Here is a 21,588-nt window from a genome sequence, read left to right as displayed (position 1 = left end):
AAAGTATATTTGTTTTTGTTCCTGGGTGTATCAGTGTTTATTTCAATGAAGCAGAACCTATTTAGGAACTCTTCCAGCCACAATTCCTTTTTCCCCAAAAATCCCTGCAAAATGCCAATGGGGCCACAGGCCCAAGCCTTGTGAAGTCGAATTTATCCTAGCAGTAAGTGTAGAAAAGTCTCTCATAGGGAGTGCCCAAACAAACGTTTACCGACCACAGACTGATGTCTCACTTACAAAAGAGGCATGGTGTACAACTGTTGATGTAGCTTTCGCCCGCCGGAATGGAGATAGAGGGAAGAGAGGCCAACTCCCATTTGACTGTTCTACAGTTTTACAACCGATTTATGAACCGAGGAAATATATTGTGGGGTGGTTGAGGGATCATAAGTCTAGAAAATAGCAGAGGAATAAGGAGAGGTTGCTTCGTGGAGAAAGTGAGCTTTCTATGGCTTGGGAGAGAACTGAAAAAGGGCATAGCTGGAGGTCAGACATGCACCTTGGGAAAATAACAAGCATGACCACAGGGAGCAACAGATCAAAGCAATGGGCGGACCATTGGGAGAAATCGTACACTGGTGTTAGGCAGGATGGGCATAGGGACTTGGAACATGTAGGAGGAAGGGTAGGAAGATCACAAAATAACCAGGATTGATTAGACAGTAGGGGGATGGGACTTCATGCTATGAGGAAGAGAGACCTTTCAGTAGAGGATCAGAGATGGTGGTAAAGGGGAGGACATCTGACATGCACTCAGGGCAGAGGACAAGACATGGCAAAGTGAGCAAAGGAAGAGAAGGGAAATGAATGGTTCTGTTATAGGATTTATTCAAATGCTAGAGAAATCCTTTCTCCCTCCGAGGAGGAAGGGGAGAGGGGAATTACTGGTTTTGGAAAACTCACCACAGACAAAAGAATTGACACGTCATTCTTTGATGGGATGAAGCCCTGCCTCACTACCCCCAGCTTTGGAACACCTGGGGCGCTGCCCTGCAGGCCTACAAATACCTGAGGTGCATTTCACATCAGATTGAGCAGGAGACATTTAATGTATGTTGCCAGTGATTGGCAATGGAGCTTGGAAAGAGAAATGTGCAACTTGTCGATGCTTTAAAAAGGAAAGCAAAGGCAGATATGTAGTCTTGTGGTCATCAAAGCATGGGTTTCTATGCACCTTCTCAAACTCAACCGCATAAGAGCAGAGGTTCGTCCTCCTTTCCTCTTCGGGGCCTTTGCGTCCACATTTCCAGATTTCTCTTCTCCTCTCTCAGCATCTCCCTATCTTGTCAATTCATGCTTATTGTCTTGAGTTCACTCGTGATTTTAATCCTAATTTTAAATTGCATATTGTAATATTGTAAATATTGTCGGCTCCTGCTCTCGTCACTTGTCTTCTAGAACAGGTCAAACATATGCTATCCTTGTTGGACCTCCATTCTGCCGTTCCAGCCTTTATCTCAAAGGCTTGATGGTGTTAGTGGATATCCCCAGTTTCCTTGCTTCTGCTGTTATACGCTGATGAATGCCTTGTATCAGGTTGCTGGAATGGAATTGGAATCGCCTCACCCAATCCTCGCAACTCTTTAGATTCTCTTATCATTTTCCTTTCAAGATGTAGGGTCTCATTACGACCCAGGCGGAATGGGTTTAACGGCACCGGTAAAGGTGCGGGTGCTGTTAAACCCATTCCGCCCTATTACGAGGTTCCCTTGCGGGACCCGCTCTGGACGTCTGGTCAGACCAGACGTCCTTTGCGGGTCCCTCGAGGGGACCATGGAGCTAACAGGCCCGTTGTTATCTCCCTCGTATGTGTTCCCTGAATGGGGAAATACCGGGTCCTCCAAGGTTGGAATGGCCCGGTATTTCCCCATTAAGGGACCACTGACCCGGACCTGAGTTTGGAGGCAGCCATGCCCTTAAAGGCATGGCTGCCTCCAAACTCCTAATGAGGCCCGTAGTGTCTTAATTTTAAGGCATTTGTTGAAGGTGAACCACCGGCATTAGCTTTCAGAGCCAACATGGGACCCATGGTAAACAGCTCCCAGGCCTTGATGACCACCCTCTTTCCCAAATTAACTGGAAAAAGGTGTTCGTTCTGGCTGGCACCTTCCTCTGCCTTTAAAGTGAACTATGGTTCCCAGGACAGCAAGCCTGCACACTCTCCCATCATCCTTGGTCAGGCTACCTAGCAGCAACACTACAGATTGTCAGTGGTTCCAGTATAACAAGAAGGCGCAGCAGAGGGCTACTTCGATTAGATATCCTGTTATTTAGGAAATCCAGTTTGTTCTAGAAAGCCGGGCCTGCTGCTACTAGGAGGCCGTGGAACTCCCTGCTAATTTTATTCCATTCAAGCAAGTAGCCATTAGTAAGGCTTATAATGCATGTCTTTTTACTTCTGAGAGCAAGACAGTGGAAAGGGCAGGACAATTCTTTATCCCTCTATTGAAATAGAAAAAGTAGGACCAAACCGAAAACAGTGCGACATCTTCATTGAACCTTAGGAAAGGCATTGCAGAATTTCTATTTCTGCCTAGTATTCTACATGACCGGATATGTAACCGCATAAAAAGCAGCTGGGATATGCACAAAGTCAGTTCACCCCTAAATGAGATTAAATTGAATCCCATAATTTATTTTTATTTTATGTGAGCACAGGGTTCGAAATAGAGGGGAGTTGGGAGCTATGTATCTCCTGCTTACATCCTAAAAAAGCCTGGTTAACCTAAAGCCAACAGTGGCCAGGAGCTACATGTGGATCCCCTGTCCAGCTGATGCTGAACAAACCCAGCTATATGAATTGAGCTATGTACATCTGGGAGTTCAGCAGAGTTCAGTCCGGCTTCAGAGAGTCAGAGTGCAACATTGTTTCACTGTTGTGCGGCTCCTTTAACTTAATTGGTCTGCTCTGAAAAGGAGGTACTTGACGCGTAGCACCTGCGCGGAGTTCGGCAGAGTTCAGTCCGGCTGCAGAGGCCGCCTCCTCTGACTGAGCTAATACGAGCAAGTCTCATGGAACAGTCTTGCCTACCACATACCAAGCGCGACTTTGTGAGATGGAATCTGCAGCACTGGAGGGCGAGGTGGTGAACACTGCACTGAAACTCGGGCCTTCCCCTTTGATCCCCGGGATGGCTAAAGAACCTTTGTTAAATGAGGGTGGTCAGTCAGCACGGAGGGAAGAAAGCATATCGAAGTCCCTACAAATTCTAAGGCACGATTGGCAACAAATGAATAGCCAGCTGCGTAATTCCTCAACACAAGACCTGATTTCAGAGGATATGTCGTCCGCCATCAGCTCCACTTCAGATCCAGTAATGAAGCTGTATGAGCCCTTAAAGGGGGCAACAAATATGGAGGAGACACGAGAAAAGAGGGCTCAAATCGTCTGTGACGAAAACGTGCATGCACCTATCATTTCACCTGTGAAAGCCCGGGACTTGACTGATGTAGAGATGCTGGAAAGGGAAAGGTCCGCAGCAGGTCAGAGTCTTCAAGGAAAATAGTGTATACCTGACTTGCTGACACCACTCGTAAGTTTGACAGGGCAGGCTGGGACTATTGTTGTACCATCAGAAGATTCTACCTCCATGAATTGCCCCCACCCTCCACCTCTAGGATTCTCATTGGAACTGAGTTAGGAGTGGCCCTTCTGAACCAACCTGAAACAGTTTCAGGGCGTGAAGGACATCTGTCTGTATTGGTGGCCCACCTATCGAAGGATATTGCAGATATAAAAGATCAACTGATGTGGCAAACTAAAGCAAGTGCTTCGACTATTGAAGAGGGTTGGCTTGGGGATACTGAACAAAGTGGAAATTCTAGCATTAAAGATCTCTTGGCTGAATCAGAAACAAGTTACAAAGTAAGAACAGAACGAATTAAGGATACAACCGTAAGAGACTTATGCACTCGTGGTTCATCTACATCCTCAACCTTAACATTGAGTGATTCCATCTTCTCTCCAAATCCAAACCAGGCTACAAACTCCAGACTTTATAAAGATAAACATAATGATGCCTTTCAAGTCCAATACAGTATGATGTCAGCGCTGACCATCTCTCTGGCCCCTTTTCTCAAATTATATGAAATGATTAGCGATAACTTTAAAGACCAGGCAACGCTTTTGGCCATTATTCACACAAAAGTGATCTACATGGAGTCATTCATAAATTCGGTTCAAAACAGATGGGAAAGAGAAGCTGATACAACTGCGCTTCTTCAAACATAACTAGAATATCTGGAAGGTGAGGTCTCGGACAAAAAGACAATTAGGGAAGCCCTATTGGTGTCTCTAAAGCGACAGAAAAATGTGCTGGGGGAAGTGGGAGAGGCGAGGGTACTCAGACAACAACAAAACGAAATCATGTGAGCATGGTTCAAATGAGTTGCACGGCAAAAGACACTAGGAAGTGGGGGGGTGCAACATTATTGCACGAGTAAAAATGTCCCTCATAATGTAGAAAAGGTGCAAACGGAAGTACAGTGTACTAAGTACACAGAGAAATTAATAGATATCAAGGTCAACAAGCTCTGTAAAATAGAATAAGGAGTGAACGGGACCAAGATTTAGAACAGTCCTTAATGATGAGTACAGAAGGTTTTATTGAGGAGGAGGTACTACTACAACAGCAGGAGGATTTAGCAGTTAGTGGGAACAGTACAGGGTCGACTGGTGCCTTAGCGGAAGTACCTAAAGAAATTCCACATGGAACGGAGGCGCAAATGCTTACCCCAGAAACCAGAGAAAAATTAACAGCCGAAAAAATGTAAAATCTAACGGAGCAAGGAATTTTTGGAGAAATATCTTTGCCTTCATATGTATGGAAATGTTGCAATCAACTGAAAAGTGTGAAACGATTAAAAAAAATCAAATTTAAAGTGATCTGGACTGAAAGTCCACTACGGAATTATAAACTCCCTGAGGACTGTAGAACAAGTTGAATCAGAAGTTGAGGATTTACTGAATTTTTCTACATATTCGAGTGAAGTAGAAGAAGTTGATTTTGCTGAGCAGCATATAGTGCGATTAACAGAGGAAAAAGCTCTGCAAAGCTGCGAAGGCCAGGCAGTATCGAACCTGGCTGACAATATGTCCAAGAGGGAAGTTATTCCAACAAAAAAAACTAAAGAGGTGGATATATTTCCTCTATTCTGAACCCTGGAAGAGAAGTGGTCAGCTACACACCAAAATCAAAACTGTGCTAAAAAGGTGCCTGCTTTTATAGATTTCGTAAACCAACATGAGGAGAGACGAAAGACCCATGAAGGTGACGAAGGAAGGTAGCAAGGGTGAGAAAGTGGGTGAAAAGGTGCCTCACCCACTAGTCCCCGGGGTTCTGTCATCAAGGGGGCCAGGACATGGCCATCGCTTTTGGATCCAGTTCCTGGGGGTAGACCAGTGCGGGACATTCACTCAGGTGAGGGGCCTTCAGGGAGTGGGATTGGGACACCGTGTGGTGAGACACGGTATCCCCTTCCCTGTAACACTTTTACCCCATCCTACCCAGTAGGATATTTAGGAACTCTGCCCCCCCCCTTTTTACAACACACTTTCTCACTGACAGCCCGCTCTAAGAGAAAATAGAAAGCCGAGGTATAAAAATTGGTTAATTGTGTATAGGGTTCACCTCTTGCAAATTAACTCTGAATTAATGTTGAAAGCCGTTTGTAAATATAGGTTAGGACAAATATGGCAGTTGTTAAACAACAATGGAAATTTCCCAGCGGTTTTGCAAACTAATTCTTTGTCACGTTGAAACTTGAGGAGAACCATCTCTGGTTCCGGAAGCACCTCAAGACCTTCCTCTTCGGCTCTGCCTTTTCCCCTCTTCTCCCCTGCTGATCGTTTTTCTCCCTTGGCATAGTGCACCTGGCCACCCTCTGTCCTTCGGGCCCAGGTACCTGCTCACCCTGCCACCCTCCTGCACTGCCTACGGGCCACTGCTTGCACTGGGGTCTGTATCTGTACCCATATAGCCCCCCACCCACTTTTCTTCTGCACTGGTCAGATATACCCCTATCTGACTAACCTAGCACTTGCCACTTGCTGGCTGCACTACCACTGTTTATCGCTTTTATTTACTTATTTTTACTCATTAATATTTATTCTGTTCTCTCATCTATTCTGCACGTTCCACATCCCCCCCCCTCTTCCATGCACTTCCCCCTTTTCCCTTTCCCATGCACTTGCTTGCTCTTAATGTCACTGGGCCTAGTTAAGATTATCGTTTTTGTTCTCCCCTGTTCCCCTCCCTTTGCCTGGTCGCACTCTGAAACACTTGTGTATGAGCGCAATATAAATAAGATCATTTAATTTCATCATTTCATTTCATCAATGAGTAAATCATTATGGCACCATTTTTTGCATCGATAGATTCTCCATATGAGTTTATGGAAAAAGTAACATTCCAAAAGTGATCATTTGTATTTGAGAAATACGAGCACGAAGTTTGCAGACCACAGTTGGGATACTCACCTTTGCCACAAGACCGAAGTGTGCGTACTACAGCACCAGTCATTTGTGCCCAAGAAATTGTTTCGCTGACGTATTCTTACACTATGCAGCTCCCATAGATCCTCGAACAATAAATCAGTGATGTTACAATTACATCAAACAATTGGGGTAACTCATTAAACTGAAGTTGTCCTGGAAGAAATCGTCTTGTCCTGAAGATGGCCTCTATATCCAAGCTGGCCTGTGTCTGGAATCCTATCCTTGCCCTCACATTCTAAAGTAACTCTAATGTTCAAAGGGCTAATGTCTCTGGTCTTGAAAGGTGTACAAATCTTCAAGTTCTAAAGAAATACACACTTGCATACTGGTGCTTGCCGGTATACTCTCATGCCAGGGCTTTCAGCGTGGTGCACTTTACACAAACTTGCAGACTTGTGATTTTGCAAAATGTCACAATGTGAAGGTCTCTGTTTCTCTCCCCTTAACCTCTCTCGGTTTTGCTCCCCCTGGGTACGTGTCCCAGACTCTTAACTGTCATGGTATTGCAAATGTTCACGAGGTAAGGGGATTTTGTCTCCTCTTTGACCTCTCTCTAGTTTTCCCTCCAAATATGATTCTCTTTCATTCCATTTACCGTTATTTCGTTATTGTTGCCGAAGCACCACAGTGTCCCAATCTTTCTCTCCAGGATTAACCTGCTCTCTGGGTGTTCTTCGTTTCCCTCGTGGTAAACTGGGAGTGGCGTTTTGATGCTCCACTCCAGTTCGCGGTTCCACCGTCCTCACTTGCCGACTTCCAAGTCCTTCACAGCTTCCGCCTGATGGTTGAGTCTCCCTGTGGTCCTGTGGCTGAAATGCTGGGTTTCAGTTCCTCTGGCCACCGACCAGACTTGCCACCTTCCTCTGGGCAGTCCCAGCACGGCACACCTCGTGCTAGAGAGGTCAGAGAGTGTGCTAAGCTCGAGTGTGCCGCGATGTCTCGTGCTGAAAACGTGGGTATCATTTCTTGAACACTTTTCCTTTGCATAACATTGTTTCCCACACGATTTGTATTTAGAAGTAAGGATTGGCAATAGGTTAATTAGAATAGGCCCTTTTATTTTGAAATACGCTACTAGGACTGCGTTATGATTTGATGGTAGCTTGCTCCCATCTTTAGATTTAGGATTAGATAGGCGTTTTCCAAACCCAATTGAAGTTAAATAAACACCCTTGAACTGTGATCACTTGTGTCTCACTGTTTGATACCCTGCCTTCACGTATACCTAACCTGGTCCACGTCCTTACCTAACATGCCCACCTTCCACCACTGCATCATCCCTACCTGGCACATGCTCAGTAAGCGCATGAACTGTTTCCAGACAGGCCGCCGTTCGGTGAAAGTGGCCTCTCACAGAAATATTGTGCATTTTAGAATTATTAACAGGAGCAAAACAGAAAACCCATATAGAGGCCATACAAATAATAAAAACAATTCAGGTATTTCTGTCAAATTTACAGGGTGACTGGCCCTCATTACAACCCCGGCACTAAACCATGGCGCTATTAGCGCCATGGTTGGTGCCGGTGTTGTAACGAGTCCGCCATGGTGGAATGGGGAAATGCCGCCCCACTCCAAGGTTGGCGGGGCAGTAATTCCCCATGCCGCCATGGCCCTTCCCCATTCCCATTTTTGCCCCATAGGGCTCAATGGGACTGAGGAAGGCGCTAATTACGGCACCGTAATTTACGGTGCCGTAATTAGCTCCTAGGTCCCTTTGCGGGTTGGTTTTTTAACGCCTGCTGAAAGCAGGCGTTAAAGTGCCACCCGCAAAGGGACCTCGTAATCAGGCGTTAAGGGTTTCACGGCGCCAACACTTTTTACGGCGCCGTTAACCCCTTAACGCCTGGGTTGTAATGAGTGCTACTGACTTTCTGAAGGCTGTGAAGAATTCAGATCCTCCTTTTTGCATGAACAGTTGAATTGTTTAAAGTTCGCTTGGTCATCTAGCAAGGAAGTGTGTAAGCTTACCTTAAAGGTGCAGGGATGAAAAAGACCATGACGAGCATTAAGTTGCTTCAAGGCTGGACAAAACAATAGGAATTCCTTTCTTCACACGGCTGTGGCTTTGGATACATCTTTTGATTAGGAAACTGTATAACCATTCCTAATCAATTGCTTAATTTTCTTCACTCTTTTCATTTTCTTCTGTAATTTGGTGCACTCCAGGTGAAAAAAGATCAAGACTCCAGGCTTTTTATTTGTTTGGTGCAAAACCAGCCTTGGGACCCATTCAATTTGCTTCTTGAATAGTTAAGTGCATGGTTTTAGCAGACATAAGAGCTTGGGAAACGTATTCTCCAAGAAGTGGACAGGCTTCTTTGGGCAGGCCCTTAAGGTATAGATTGTTGTGCCTCTAGCAATTTTCCAAGTCCTCTATGTGCTTCTGAAGATTAGCGAGAGCCACCTCGAACTCTACTACTTTACTGGACACCTCTTCAACCTCTCCAATTCTATGTTCCTAATATTGCCATGTAACATCCAGTTGTCACAGTTTTACGTTGGTCATTTCCATGAGGTTTTTGAGTGCTCGTAACTCTTGACCGTATCAGATGGGGAATCACACAGAGGAGAGTCACTTTTGGGTCTCTTATGAACACTGGTGGAAGGAGGAGTGGATTCCTTATTAGAAGCTCCTCTTTGAGAGACCATGTGTCTGTATATAGCAAAAGAATCCTGATCATATCTGGGAGCAGGACTTGCAGGGTCGAAACTAGGAAGCCTGCCTTCTACCCATACAAAATGAAAAATTGAAGACTCGCTCCATGAAAGCAAGAGGGTCTTCTGCATAACTGGTCTAGCCCAGAGTTTAACAGTTGGCTGCTGTAAAGGAGTGCCCAGTAGGGATATCTTGCTGGATCATACTCCCAGAGATCACTGCAAAACATAATCAGCACAACTATCAAGAAAACCACGGCACAGACATTTTGTATAATGGAGAAAGTGGCCCCGAATTAAAGTCAAAGTGCCAGGTACAGCATAACAGGGTTATAGCTGCCAACATTGTAATTAAACCATTGTTAGCTGTGAGCAAAGGAAAAAGCAACAGTCAATTCACTCCCTGGCATCATGCAATTTATGAATATACCATGCATGGAAAATATTGACGCAAAGGTAACCACAGCTTTTCTCTTCGGCAGAAAGTTTGTAATAACATGCGCTAATGAAAGCAGTCAGTAGAACTGTTAGCTAGAAGAATAGCAATACAAAACCAGTGTTTGCCCATATTAGTAATGCGGGAGAACCAAGAGATGGTTCACCGAGCTCATCAGAGGCACATAATCACTGGTGCACGGAATATCATCTCAGGAAATTCCAAACGTATCTCAGTGGCCAGGAGAAACCCTCCCGGCCTATGCACAGTTCATGTGTGCTTTTTCACTGGTCTCTCAAATTGTATATGTTTGAAAATACCCATGTGTATTTATTGTGCATTGTAGAAATAGAACAGATATGTGAATTACTACAGAATTGTCTTAATTGAGCAAAATATGTCATCTTATGTTAAAATTCTTTTGTGGAGCATGACCAGATGCCAGAGTGGCTTCCTGGGGCTTGGAGAATCTCAAACTGAAAATACTTGCACTGAGAGTGGCAGAAAATATCGAGCAACATGCGCATTGCTTTGAAATGTTCACATTGGACAATCACGTGCATTAGTTGGCATGTGGACATTGCGCAACATCGTGGCGTTACTTCTACACTGTGGGATGTGGGAACATATGCTCAAGTGCATTTCACAGATAAAAGGTGTTTTCTTGATATGGAGCCACATTATGTGTTGGTATTTGGGCATCTTGAAATATTCAATTGGCTGTTACAATTCTGTGCACAGATCGCATGGAGATATAATGTACTAATATTTGCATGTCACAAATCCCCCAAAATGATTTGCTATGCCTCCTCCTCCATCCACCACAGCGCTTAACATCCAATCCACTTCATGGCAGAAACAGGGCGTGCAAAAAAATATCACAGAGATGATAACGCAAGATTATTTTTTTTTAATTCTAGGGCGAAAAGTATAATTTGGTATAACTGGTATAAATGGTCCCGGACGGTTGGATCAATAATATTAAGCTGATCATTTCGTAAAATGTTGTGCTGACACTAGGGCTATTTACGTGCATGGAAAAAATGTGCTGCCTGGGGCTATTGTGTATTGAAATGGGGAACCTAATTCTGGGTGCAATCGGAGGACTGGCTCTGATGGCCAGTGTGGTGGTGGCCAGCAGCATTGATTTTGGTGCTCACTGTGGGAAAGCGACTATGATTAGCACTAGTTACGAACATGTTTCTACTAAGTGCAAGACCCCTTTAGAAACCCATCCATTTGCCATCCAATGTGAAGCCAAATCCCAAATGGCTACCCCTACTTCCGAAAATTAATCAGCGTAAACTCTCCTTGTTAATTCTTCTAAATCATACCTGGTTTTGAGCTCTGTCTCTTGTCCACTGTGCCGTACAGATTTTGCCAAACTCTTTCCTGAAAATGTATCATGGGTGTAAAATATTGTTTGAATCCTATCCATTTGCAAGAAAATTTACTTACCCATTATGGTGTAAAATGCACGAACTTTGCTAAGAATATATTGTGGTGAAACACCCATACTCTGTGAAAATGTTGATAAACTATATTTAGTTTTGACGAATGTTAGTAGCCCAGCGTTTTTAAAATGCGTCTTGGTTATGCGAATGCTGTGTATTGGTTCTCGTTATGCATTATTTGGGAACATTGAAAAGAACCGAATAAAAATGTACCTGCGAGTGAGTGCTAGCAGCACAGTGTGTTGTGAAACTGTGTGTTTCGGGAATGTGGACCACATGCCGCAGTATGTCTCAGCTGTAAAAATCAAACACGGAGAGCAGTCTTTTATCTAAAATAAAGTGAGAGGTTCTGACTTTCCCAAAGGCCTTTTTATGAGGGGACCTGCAAGACCACAAGAGGCGCAAAGAGAAGGGAGCACATTAAATATAGGTAGCAGTGAATCCGCTAATGAACAGTAAGGCAGCTGCTTGCTTAATCGCAGGCTTTTGTTGAAGTGAGAGCCCAATTCACTGCATGTGTACCCTTGTTTACTAAGGTGTAGCGTTGGCCTGGGATGTCTGGCCTGTTAGAAAACGTCATATCGCTGGGACATGGTATACCCTGAAAAGTGTCGGTCATAAAAGTATCCACAGTCTCAGTACCCCTCACGTTTTCTCTTTGGTTATTCTGCCGCTTGCCTGGCATCACGTACCAACGCCTGGCTTGTTAAAACTTTCATTCACTGTGGGTCAGATGGTGGTATAGGTGATAAATAATTGCAGCTATTAGACATATGCTGTGCCCAGAGGCATGTTTTAGTCCCAATTGGAGTGGAGCGTAAAAGGAATTTGTATGGTAGTGAGAGCACTGATGAAGATGCCAGCCATGCTGCAAGGACATAGCCCAAGAGCAGAGGGCGGGACAGATTGGCACTTGCTTGGTGAAGGGGCATGGCATGGGGTAGAGGAACTGTGAGACTAGACTTGTGCTATTGTGATAAAGGCATACAGGTGTGGTCATATCATGCATATGTCGGGTTTGGTTTGAAGTGTGTTGTGATTGATCCCTGCGTGAAAGGGTCTAGGTGTAAAGATCACTGATTTTGATCGTTTTTAGGGGTAGCTCAGTGATTGTGGGTGTGTGTGTCTGTGATCGCACCACAGCTGCAGATATGCATGTGGAAATTGCTGTTCGGATGACATTTCTGGTGATCTGTTAAGGGGATGTCAAAGATTGGAGCACATATCTCAAGTCTTCATGTCTGTTCTTAATTTCTCATTTGCTTATTTTATTCAACCTGACTGTGGTTTCCTTTTCCTCTGACCTAGGATATGTTGCCAATGCCTGGTGATCCAACGCAAGGAACTGGTAATTACAACATTGAAGACTTTGCAGATCTTGGCATGTTTCCACCGTTTTCTGAGTAACTTCGCCAGGATCATACATCGGAATATAGCATTTTTCTGTTCTTGGCTCTGCTTCCTACGATGTTTGTCATGTGAGCAAAAAGGAGAAATCAGAAGACATTGCTGTATTCCAGGAGACGTTCTGGTCCCTAAAATCATCTCATACATAAATACATTCATCTTTTCTTCTCATCGGGCCTAATGCAGGAGAGGAGTCTTCATCACTGTGAAATTCTTTGCATTTCTGATTGAGAATGTGATTCTCAAATACAATTTCCAGTATGAGTGAAAAGGTCAGAAGGTACTGCCAGTAGTTGGACATTGACAAGTTGTGTAACTAGACTCTATCAGTGTGAGTTGCCCAATGCCTTGTAATCTACTGCACCAGCTATTGACAGCAAAGGGTGATCTATGTTTTCTAAGAAGTCTGTTTAAGCAGGGGAAGCATTTCCAATGTGTGTGTCCCCTTCTATAGCGAAATGCGATTGGCCAGTGCACTAGAGGTGTTTCACTGAACCATACATCACAGTTAAAGTGTACATTGGCGAATCCCTAGGAATTGAAGAAATGTGAAGCGGCTGCTTTCCTGTGACATCCTTGGGGAACATCATGCTTCTACAAGTGGCTGTCGGGGCCATGCTAACCGTGCCAATCTTGGAGACCCTGCTCACACTGCCGTCCGGATGGACTCTGCTGACAACCCTAGAAGCCCTGCTCGCAGTGCCAATCCTGGGCATCCTGCACACACTGCCAGCAAGAGGGGGCCAGCCCAGAATGCCAGTCCTGGAGACCCTAAACAGAGTGCCTGCTTATAGACTTGATGGCAATGCTAACTTAGGTGAGGGGCATTACATGTAAGGACAATTCAGTTCTTAGAGATGCTTTAGAAATGTACTCACAGTACCGGAAAAAAGGACTCTGATTACGGGGTCAGTCATTTAACCTTTGCTTCCCTGCCAACTATGGAGGCTGTTCTCGTACTGTTAGCCAGTGACTGGTCATGTTACCAACCTAGACGGACCTAGTCACAGTGCCATCCCTAAAGATCTCAAATACAGGGCAAGACCTGATCAGAGTACCAGATCGAGGGTCCCTGATCACTGTGCCTGCCGCATAGCCATGACTCACAGTGCCAGTCCTGGTGACTCTCATTAAAATGCCACCCCCAAGGGGATCTCTGACTGAAACAGCCCTGGGCACCAGCCCAGACTACCGGCTATAAGAATAGGAAACCTGCTCATAGTGCCAAACCTAGAGAGCCTAATCAAAGTGGCAGCCCTGGGTTCTGCATTTTTAGGACCAGCCCTAGTTATCCTGCACACAAACTAGTAGTAGAGATCCTGCACTCCGTGGTTGCCCGTACTGAGCCAGTACTCATGCCTGTCACAAAGGTGTATATTGCAGTAGTAGACCAGGGAATGCCACTAATTACACTATCCATGGGAATCTAAAAGTGACTGCTTTGATTCTTCCTGCAAAGCTAGCACTCAATGCTTCAGTTAACTTTTTAAGAAAGGAAGTCATAACATTCCAAGACTAAAAATGTGAAAGTTATTCCAATTGGGAGTCAAAATACTTCAATGAATTACATTTTCTGAGTAAATTACTCCCATGACCAAAAAGTTAATAGTTAAGTTCGAGAATATGTAGAAATGTTTTTCAAGTCTGAGAAGAAAAAGGCGGGCAAAGCAGCAATTGACTTGTAAAGGTCCCAATCGTGCAACCTATAAGGAAAATAAAAATACCATCAGCAAGTTTAAGAATACTCCTCAGGCTCAACGACTGCAAGTTATATTTTAAACACACTGAAATCCATGGAATTCTCTCACTCTTATTCTCTGTTGTTGGGAGATTTGGGGTGTTTTCTGGCCTTAACATCCAGCAAAAGGTTTAACTGAAGTGCTTCCTGTCCTTGGTACTCTACCCACACCTCTACCCCTGTAGACTCTAATCAGAATGAGAGCCGATGGGACGCTTTAGACTTTGCCAGCCCTAGTATTCTCCGTGTTGTTCCAGCTGGAGATGCCTTATTCTAGCCCCCATGACTCTGCCCAGCATGGAAATCCTACAAAGTGTCAGCTCTAGAGAACACTCCCTGGTGGAACCCCCATGCACTATACCCTCTGGGATAACCTGCTGTCTCCTGGTATACCCTTTGGGAATGTGCCATGTGTGGTGTTGTCATGTCTATTTGTTTCTGCCTTTTAAGTGCAGGTGGTTAAATGTGAAATGAGATTTCCCATAGCCACTTGGAAATAGTAGTGATTTTATAAACGGTTTTGTGTGTTGCTGCATCTTTCCAAACCTGTGAATCATTTATATGAATGAACTCCACTACCTTTGTGAGTACTTCATTAGAGAGGGAATGTGCCATCATTACCCAATGCCTAGGGTGCATATGGGGGAGATGGTGGTATATATATATATATATATATATATATATATATATATATATATATTTTCTCCTCATTTTCCTTTTCTTCTTCAAGAGCAGCTTGTATAACTATGGTCTCTGCTTAAAGAACCTGACAGATACAGAGCGCCGCCAGGTTCCTGCTCTGCTTTTCAGACACCTTTCAGTGAGAAGCGGGCTCAGTTTAAGACAAGACTGCCAAAGGTGATGGAGGTACTGGACCTGGCTGGTAGAAGCACTTCTTCTAGCTAGACAGATTTTTGCGCACCACCGCAGGGCCTGTTGGGTGTGGCTTGCTGGGCTGAAAGAGGCCGTTGACCACAATAAGGCTGTTGGGGCAGCCTCCCTCTGTTCCTTGTCCGCTGACTTGTTAAACCACTAGAGAGTCCCCATTCCCCTCCCCTTATCGTGATGGCAGTTGAAATCTGTGACAGTCACCATAGCCACAGGACAGGCAAGGAAGGGGTCTTCCAAAACCTCTGTGGTGGTGGATGTAGCATTACTCTAACCCTCACCTGTTCCCACTGCTCATGTGCAATTCGGGCAGTGGTTTCCATCACTCTAGTCAAATGGGTGGAAGGTGGGGGAGAAGAGGACAGATCTTATCCAAGGTACAACTCTAAACCTGAATGAGGGTTAAGTGGGATGGCGCTTGCCAAATTCTAACCTAATGGCCATGTGCTCAACCACCTCTGCCCGCGAGGAAAGAGCTGAGAGCATGGCCCACAAATATAGAGGGAGAATGTACACAAAACGGATTGTGAGCATATTGACGCTAACTCCGTAAAATAGTGGAATTACATATTTCATTGGTCACTTCAAAGTAAGTCTCTATGTTATCCAGTATTGGCTTTTTTATGCTTTCCCTTACTCTACATATTCCCACCTTTCAGATGGGGAACCCCAGGAAACTTCAAAGTATAATGTGATATAGCAAAGAAGCTATTTTCCTAACATATATAAACTTAGATTACCCAAATGTGTATGCCTCTTTAAGTGCCCAAGTACCACAGCCTTTCTCTCTCTAAGAAGTCTGTGCTTATCCCCTGAGTTCCAAACTCACAACCTTCCTTCAGACTCTTTTCTCACCCTTTAGGATAGGAGATACTGGAGCGAGTACCTGCTGGTTTGTTTTCCTACATTAAAGATTGTCTTTGCAAAACATTTTACTTTTTTCTTCAGTCACTCTACTGAAAGACTGTACCAGGACTCTAAGAGCGCCCCACCCCTATTCCAGCAAGCTAAGGCCATGAGTCGTCCGAGCAACGGTACATTTGTAAATGTTTAAAGCCTGTGAAAAATGTGCAAGACAAAATACGGGTGAAAAGGACCCTCATGTACATTACATCTGTCTAAGTCCTCATGGTGAAAATGAATGTTCCCTAGGCTAAGGTCTGACCTCATGAACCAGGCATGGCAGAGAGAGGAGACTGTTGGCATAACTACCTACATAAATCTGTCCCAGTTTTAGAAAAAGCAGTGAAAGGGGAATAAAGGGCTAAGAAGAAACTCTGGCCAGGAGAGAAAATTGAAATCTATACTTCTAGGGCTCCTTTATGATGTTCAGCCAGTCCAAGTAATTAACATTCATCGGAAAGGAAAAGGCTGATGTCTCTTTCGTCCGGCATTGACAGAAGCACTGTTCGGAAGTCATCAGAAAATGGAGAGCCTCCAACACCAAGATGCCTATCTCCTTGAAATGGGGATTTCTGTACTGTGTCAGTTTCCACAGCTGGTCCAAGATTTCCCTTTAATGTCGATATCATAAATAACACACTCAATTTTGAGTGTTCTCGATAGAGAAGCTGTCCTTGGGCTACCAGCAGCTATTTTCATCAAGGGAGTCAAGATCATGCAGGTTAAGGTTCCATCAGCAGTTGCATTCTCATTGCCAACTGAGGTCATCGTCCAGAAAGCACCTTTCTCGGTCACCATATCCGAGAGGGAACAATTCTTCTTCTCACGAGAAGGGAGGCCCTTTCCAAGGAAGTAGATGGTAGCCCTCTTAGTTTGATAGAGCAAATCTGTGATCTAGTGTAACACTTTACTTTCAGGGGCATCATATTTGTGGAGGACTGCACAAGCACACAGTCCTAAGGAAAAGGGAAGGCATACATGAGGAGGGATAATTTGAGGTGCATGAAGAAGTACCTTGAAAGGATCTAACAGAAAACACTGGCATATGTTCCTTGAGCTCCATCTCTGTTTGTTATGGCTTTTTTGGAGCTCATGACAACAGTGGCCAATCACCTTCAAGTGGATGTGCATGATCCACTGGAGAAGGAATTTGGTTTAACAGAGAAATTGAACAGGTCTTCATGGCTAAAGACTATTCCATTATTTGTGTATTTGAAACCGAGCATCTTGTAAGTTTAGCTGACACATCCCTGCATATTCTGGATGCAAACAAGAAGGATCTACCCAACAGTGGATGGTGACTGATCCGAATCAGAGCATGGGGCACATTATATTGAGGTTGGTTACAACTAAAGGGCCGTTTTTGGGACATGGCATGTTCTACTAGAGGGAAAGCTGGTACTAGCACTTTATTTTTAATGAAGATTGTACTCCAGTAAATCTGCAAGGCAGCTACATGGAGGAATGTGCACACAATAAGCAAGCTTGACTACCGACACGTAACAGAATCAGCACGTTGTCTGGATGGCTAGGGCCTGCAGAGAAATTTACAAAAGTGATCCAATCCGATTGGAAAACGCTTTGTAAAGCAGGCCATTATTGTTTAATAGGTATGTTCCAATACTGCTTGATATTTAAAGTATGAGAATCTATAAAAGTGAGTGTATCGGAAAAAAGAACAAGTTGCTTACCTGCAAGTGTAATTCGCCAGTATTTGTGTATTTTATACATGCAATGCGCATGCACTGCTCCCCAACAGTGGGATGTAGAAGTATGTGGAAGATGGGAGTAACAATGAATCTAGATTCTGAAGTGGAGGATGAGTTTGAAACTTAGACGATCAACATGTATGGTCAGAAGGAGGCTGGCTGCAGTCTATAGGATTGTTAATGTGGTGCTCATCTCTGTGTTGAAGCTATGCACAGATCCCTGGGGAAAAGGTTATTTTGTTGCATTAAATTATATTTTTAAAGTTCCCATTATTCTCAGCCCGAGGGGCTAGAATATTCAAGTAAACGAATGTATAAAGGACACATACTAGAGAATGTGTAAGTAACATATTCTTCTGTATGAATATTTTTACGGAATGTATTTCGATGAATTTTCAATGTTGAATGAAGTTGGTTGATTGCAAATTGGGATTTACGACCCCTTTGACTCTCCTTTCAAATCACCTCTGAAAGTCCTGCTTCAGTCTTAATGCCACTTGTACACAGAACCAAAGAGTCTCGTGCTTAACAGGCAAATGCCAAAATGGTTTTCATAAAGCACATCTTCCTGCTCAAGAAAGGAGTGTCATAAAAAAAGGATTGTAATGCATATGCTCCAAAATCACTGAAAGGATGGGAAGTCACCGGGGCGCAGAATGTCTTTAAACTTCACTTTGTTGCAGCAGGCTGTAAAATGACACCGTTTTTTTTTCCTTGTTGGAGCTGGAAGATATTTGCAGAGTGCCTTATGCATTCAGTCCCTGTGCTTATAGTTTAAAGGAGAGCTAGTGCATCCTCACTTCCACCGGTCCTGTACTGAATGGACAACATCTGTCAAGCTGCCTTCCTGGGCCCCATTGAATTATCCCACCCAATAGGCAACAGACCCTGCTTGCCCCAGCCCTCCTTTCTGGCTATTGGCTTGCCTAGGCCCTGGATCTGCGTACACTGAATGAAGAACTTAGCAGCTCACAGATACTTCTGCTCCCCCCTGTTTGATGACTCTGGGCTTCTTAATTCTGATGTGGTTGGGCATCAGCAACCATCAGAAGAGTGGTCGTCATTTTCCCTGCGCTGAAGTGATATTTTTTTCAATGTACACCTAACGACAAGAATGCTTCTGACCCCCTTTCTGGTTCCGTAGGACTGAGCTCTAATCACAGTACAGGAACCCTAATAGTGCCTCCCAGATGCTATGTACAATCCTCCTCTCCTATCCCCCCGAGCTCCAGTTCATTCCCCCTCTTGATCTTTCATCTCACCCCCCCTACTTTCTCCTATAATCTTACTCCTGCTCCCCTTCTTGTTTATCAAACAGGGTAATCCCCTTTTATATTTCTATTCTTGCTTTGCTGGAAAAACTGTGAATGCGTTTGACTTTGCTTTCTTCAACTGTAATGTTGAGCATGTTACTGCTAAAACATGTGTTCATCCATACCAACTATGTGTTAATTCAAACAGGTCCTTGGCAATTGATATGCCTTTCTTGTGCCATAGTGGGGTGCTGATGTGTGTGGTGTAACTTTTGAATGCAGAATTGAAATCCTACTGTCTAATTTCTTTTTCCCTTGGAAAGTGATTTATTTAATCAAGGACAGCCATCTGCCTCCTGATTAAGACATATTGCTTGTCAAATTCCTTGCTGGGGACATAGATTAATCTACCTCTGACTTCACAGCAAAAGATGTAATGGCCTTACCATATTGCTTGGTGTGGGTTTAGGTTTGTCCTATTCTGTTGTGTTTCAGAGGTTTATCAGAGTCCTTGCTGGGATTTGGTGGGAGGTTTTCAGATTCCTTGGGTAGTGGGGTGGCTATCTGTGAGGCATCTTAGTGAGGTGGGTTTTTCCATGGTAGGGGGCAGGGAAGACTGTCAGAGGTTGCATCCTATTTCTTGGTGTGCTTAAGAGAGGCATTAGATTTCTCGATGGAGTCTAAATGAGGACCATGAATTTGCTTGCTCTGGGGGGCTGATGGGTGCATAAGGTATTTTGGTAGGTTTTAAAGGGGCTATGTGAGCGCTTTATTGAATTTAGTATGTTCCGAGATTTCTTGATTGGGGTTAAAGAGATTTCTTGCTGGGTTCGGCTTGGCCATGTGATTTCTCATTAGTTTGGGGCATGAGATTTCTTTGTGCAAGTTGAAAGTACAATAAGATGTCTTGTTGGACATTGTGATAACCATGATATTTTTTGTTGGGTGGTCACAGGACCATTGATTTCTTGACTTGTTGGGAGAGCCGAGAGATGTTTAGCAATGCCTGTAGAGATGTCAGTGGGTATCCAATGGCCATGCAATTTCTTGCAAGGGATTGAGCGGTCCAGAGATTGTTTAGTAGAACATTGAGGGTTTGTGAAATTACCCTGTGGCATTTGGGCAGGACCTTGAGAATTGTTAGTGGTTATTGGGAGATCTTTGAGGAAGTTTAGGGGGTGATGTGAGAGCTTCATGGGGATTGAGAATGCTGTAAAAGGTTAGCATGGGGCAGGGAGTTCTGTGAGATTCTTTTGACTATGGTGTGATCAATCCACAAGATATTGATGTGAAGGTAAAGAACCATTTCAGATTTGTTGATGGAAAATGTGATTCTTCAACCAAGGTGTTACATGTGAGATCTGGTGTTTTTGCAAGTTATATACACTTGATCAACCCCACCACTAATATACTCTTAACCTGTTAATATTGCTGTAACGTGTATGATGTTTAACATGTATTTTGTACTATTGAAAGTAATGTACTGTAAACTAAATGTATGTGTTTGTGTGCCTCATAACTGCCTTTTCTTAACTCCAGAACAATAAATGATAATCAGTATTAATTGTTATTATTCTGATGGTATTGATTTCATGAAGATCATGAGCGTGGGACCCAGAAGACTGGCAGTGCAACAAGTTGTACTAGTGACCCAGGTATAGGAAGTAATGAGACATTTGCTCTGCACCCTCAACGTTTGATAGACTCAGGGTCATCTAAGTTCTCAAATATTATAATAATCCTTGTTTTTGTCCACAAGTGTTGGTTTGGCCATCTTTCCATTAGTGGTCGATCAATCCGACAGTAAGACCTTATGTTCATGCTTAATTTAATATTCAGATCGCCTTGTATTTGGAAAACATGTCTCACCGCCCTTTCTTAACAAATATGTTCCTTTTTAGTTGTTTCCTCTGCCATACTGTTTTTCCACTTTGTGTAGTGCAACCTTATTTGCTTTGAGCTGCCCCGTGGTACATCCTATAGAGGCCACAGTTTGAACCGTTTTAAAAAATTGGCGCTCTTATTACTCCTACATCTCGTCCCCTGTCCTCCATACTGCATGTTCATCCCTGCATAGGGAAGGTTTCGGAAGCATTTTGCCCCACCAAAATGTGCTTTACCCTTTTAAAATGAGTGCACGCATAGGCTCGGGTGTGACCACGCCCCACCCACCGGCACCACACCTCTGTTCTATTTTGCTCTTGGACAGGATCGGGCTAACCCTGCGCTAACGTGTGCATTGTTTACTGTTAAGATGTATTTCTGAACTCTGACCTGGTGGGCCAGACTAATTTCTTGGACTAGGTCTCAGGAGGGGTGAGGGTGACTGAAGGACCTCAATGAGCACACAAAGCAAGGACACTTACAAATTACGCCCAGACAGGTGTTATATCAAAAATATAGACACGTTTATTACAATGCCTTTGTAACTCAGACCATAGCAAAAGAATCACAGTAACACTCAGTAAACCAACACAACACTATCAATAAAATGTATTTACAAGACCATTGGGGTCTAAAGGGTTAAATGCACGAAATATGCCTGCAACCTCTAGGGGAAGGAAACCGGCAGTGCAGGTAGTCTTTAGGCCCCTTCGACATCAACAACACACCGAACTAAGAGGCAGTCCAAGCCCTAAGAAGAGA

At 44.0% G+C, this 21,588-nt stretch overlaps 1 protein-coding gene across 5 annotated transcripts in view; it reads left to right on the top strand.

The window, feature by feature from the left end:
* Positions 1-20,512, top strand: part of ARNT2 (aryl hydrocarbon receptor nuclear translocator 2) — an 861,066-nt gene extending 840,554 nt beyond the window's left edge. For all 5 annotated transcript variants that reach the window (XM_069624174.1, XM_069624173.1, XM_069624172.1 and 2 more), the window contains one exon: positions 12,353-20,512. In XM_069624174.1, the coding sequence (XP_069480275.1) occupies positions 12,353-12,451 (99 nt within the window). In that variant the 3' untranslated portion in view covers positions 12,452-20,512. The remainder of the gene's footprint in view (positions 1-12,352) is intronic.
* The last annotated feature ends 1,076 nt before the right edge of the window (positions 20,513-21,588 follow it).

The sequence above is a fragment of the Ambystoma mexicanum genome, chromosome 11 (genome assembly GCF_040938575.1).
Source record: "Ambystoma mexicanum isolate Mex_15411 chromosome 11, UKY_AmexF1_1, whole genome shotgun sequence".
Classification (NCBI taxonomy): Eukaryota; Metazoa; Chordata; class Amphibia; order Caudata; family Ambystomatidae; genus Ambystoma; species Ambystoma mexicanum.
The sequence above is the reverse complement of the archived record's forward strand: the minus strand, read 5'-3'. Positions and strand labels throughout refer to the sequence as shown.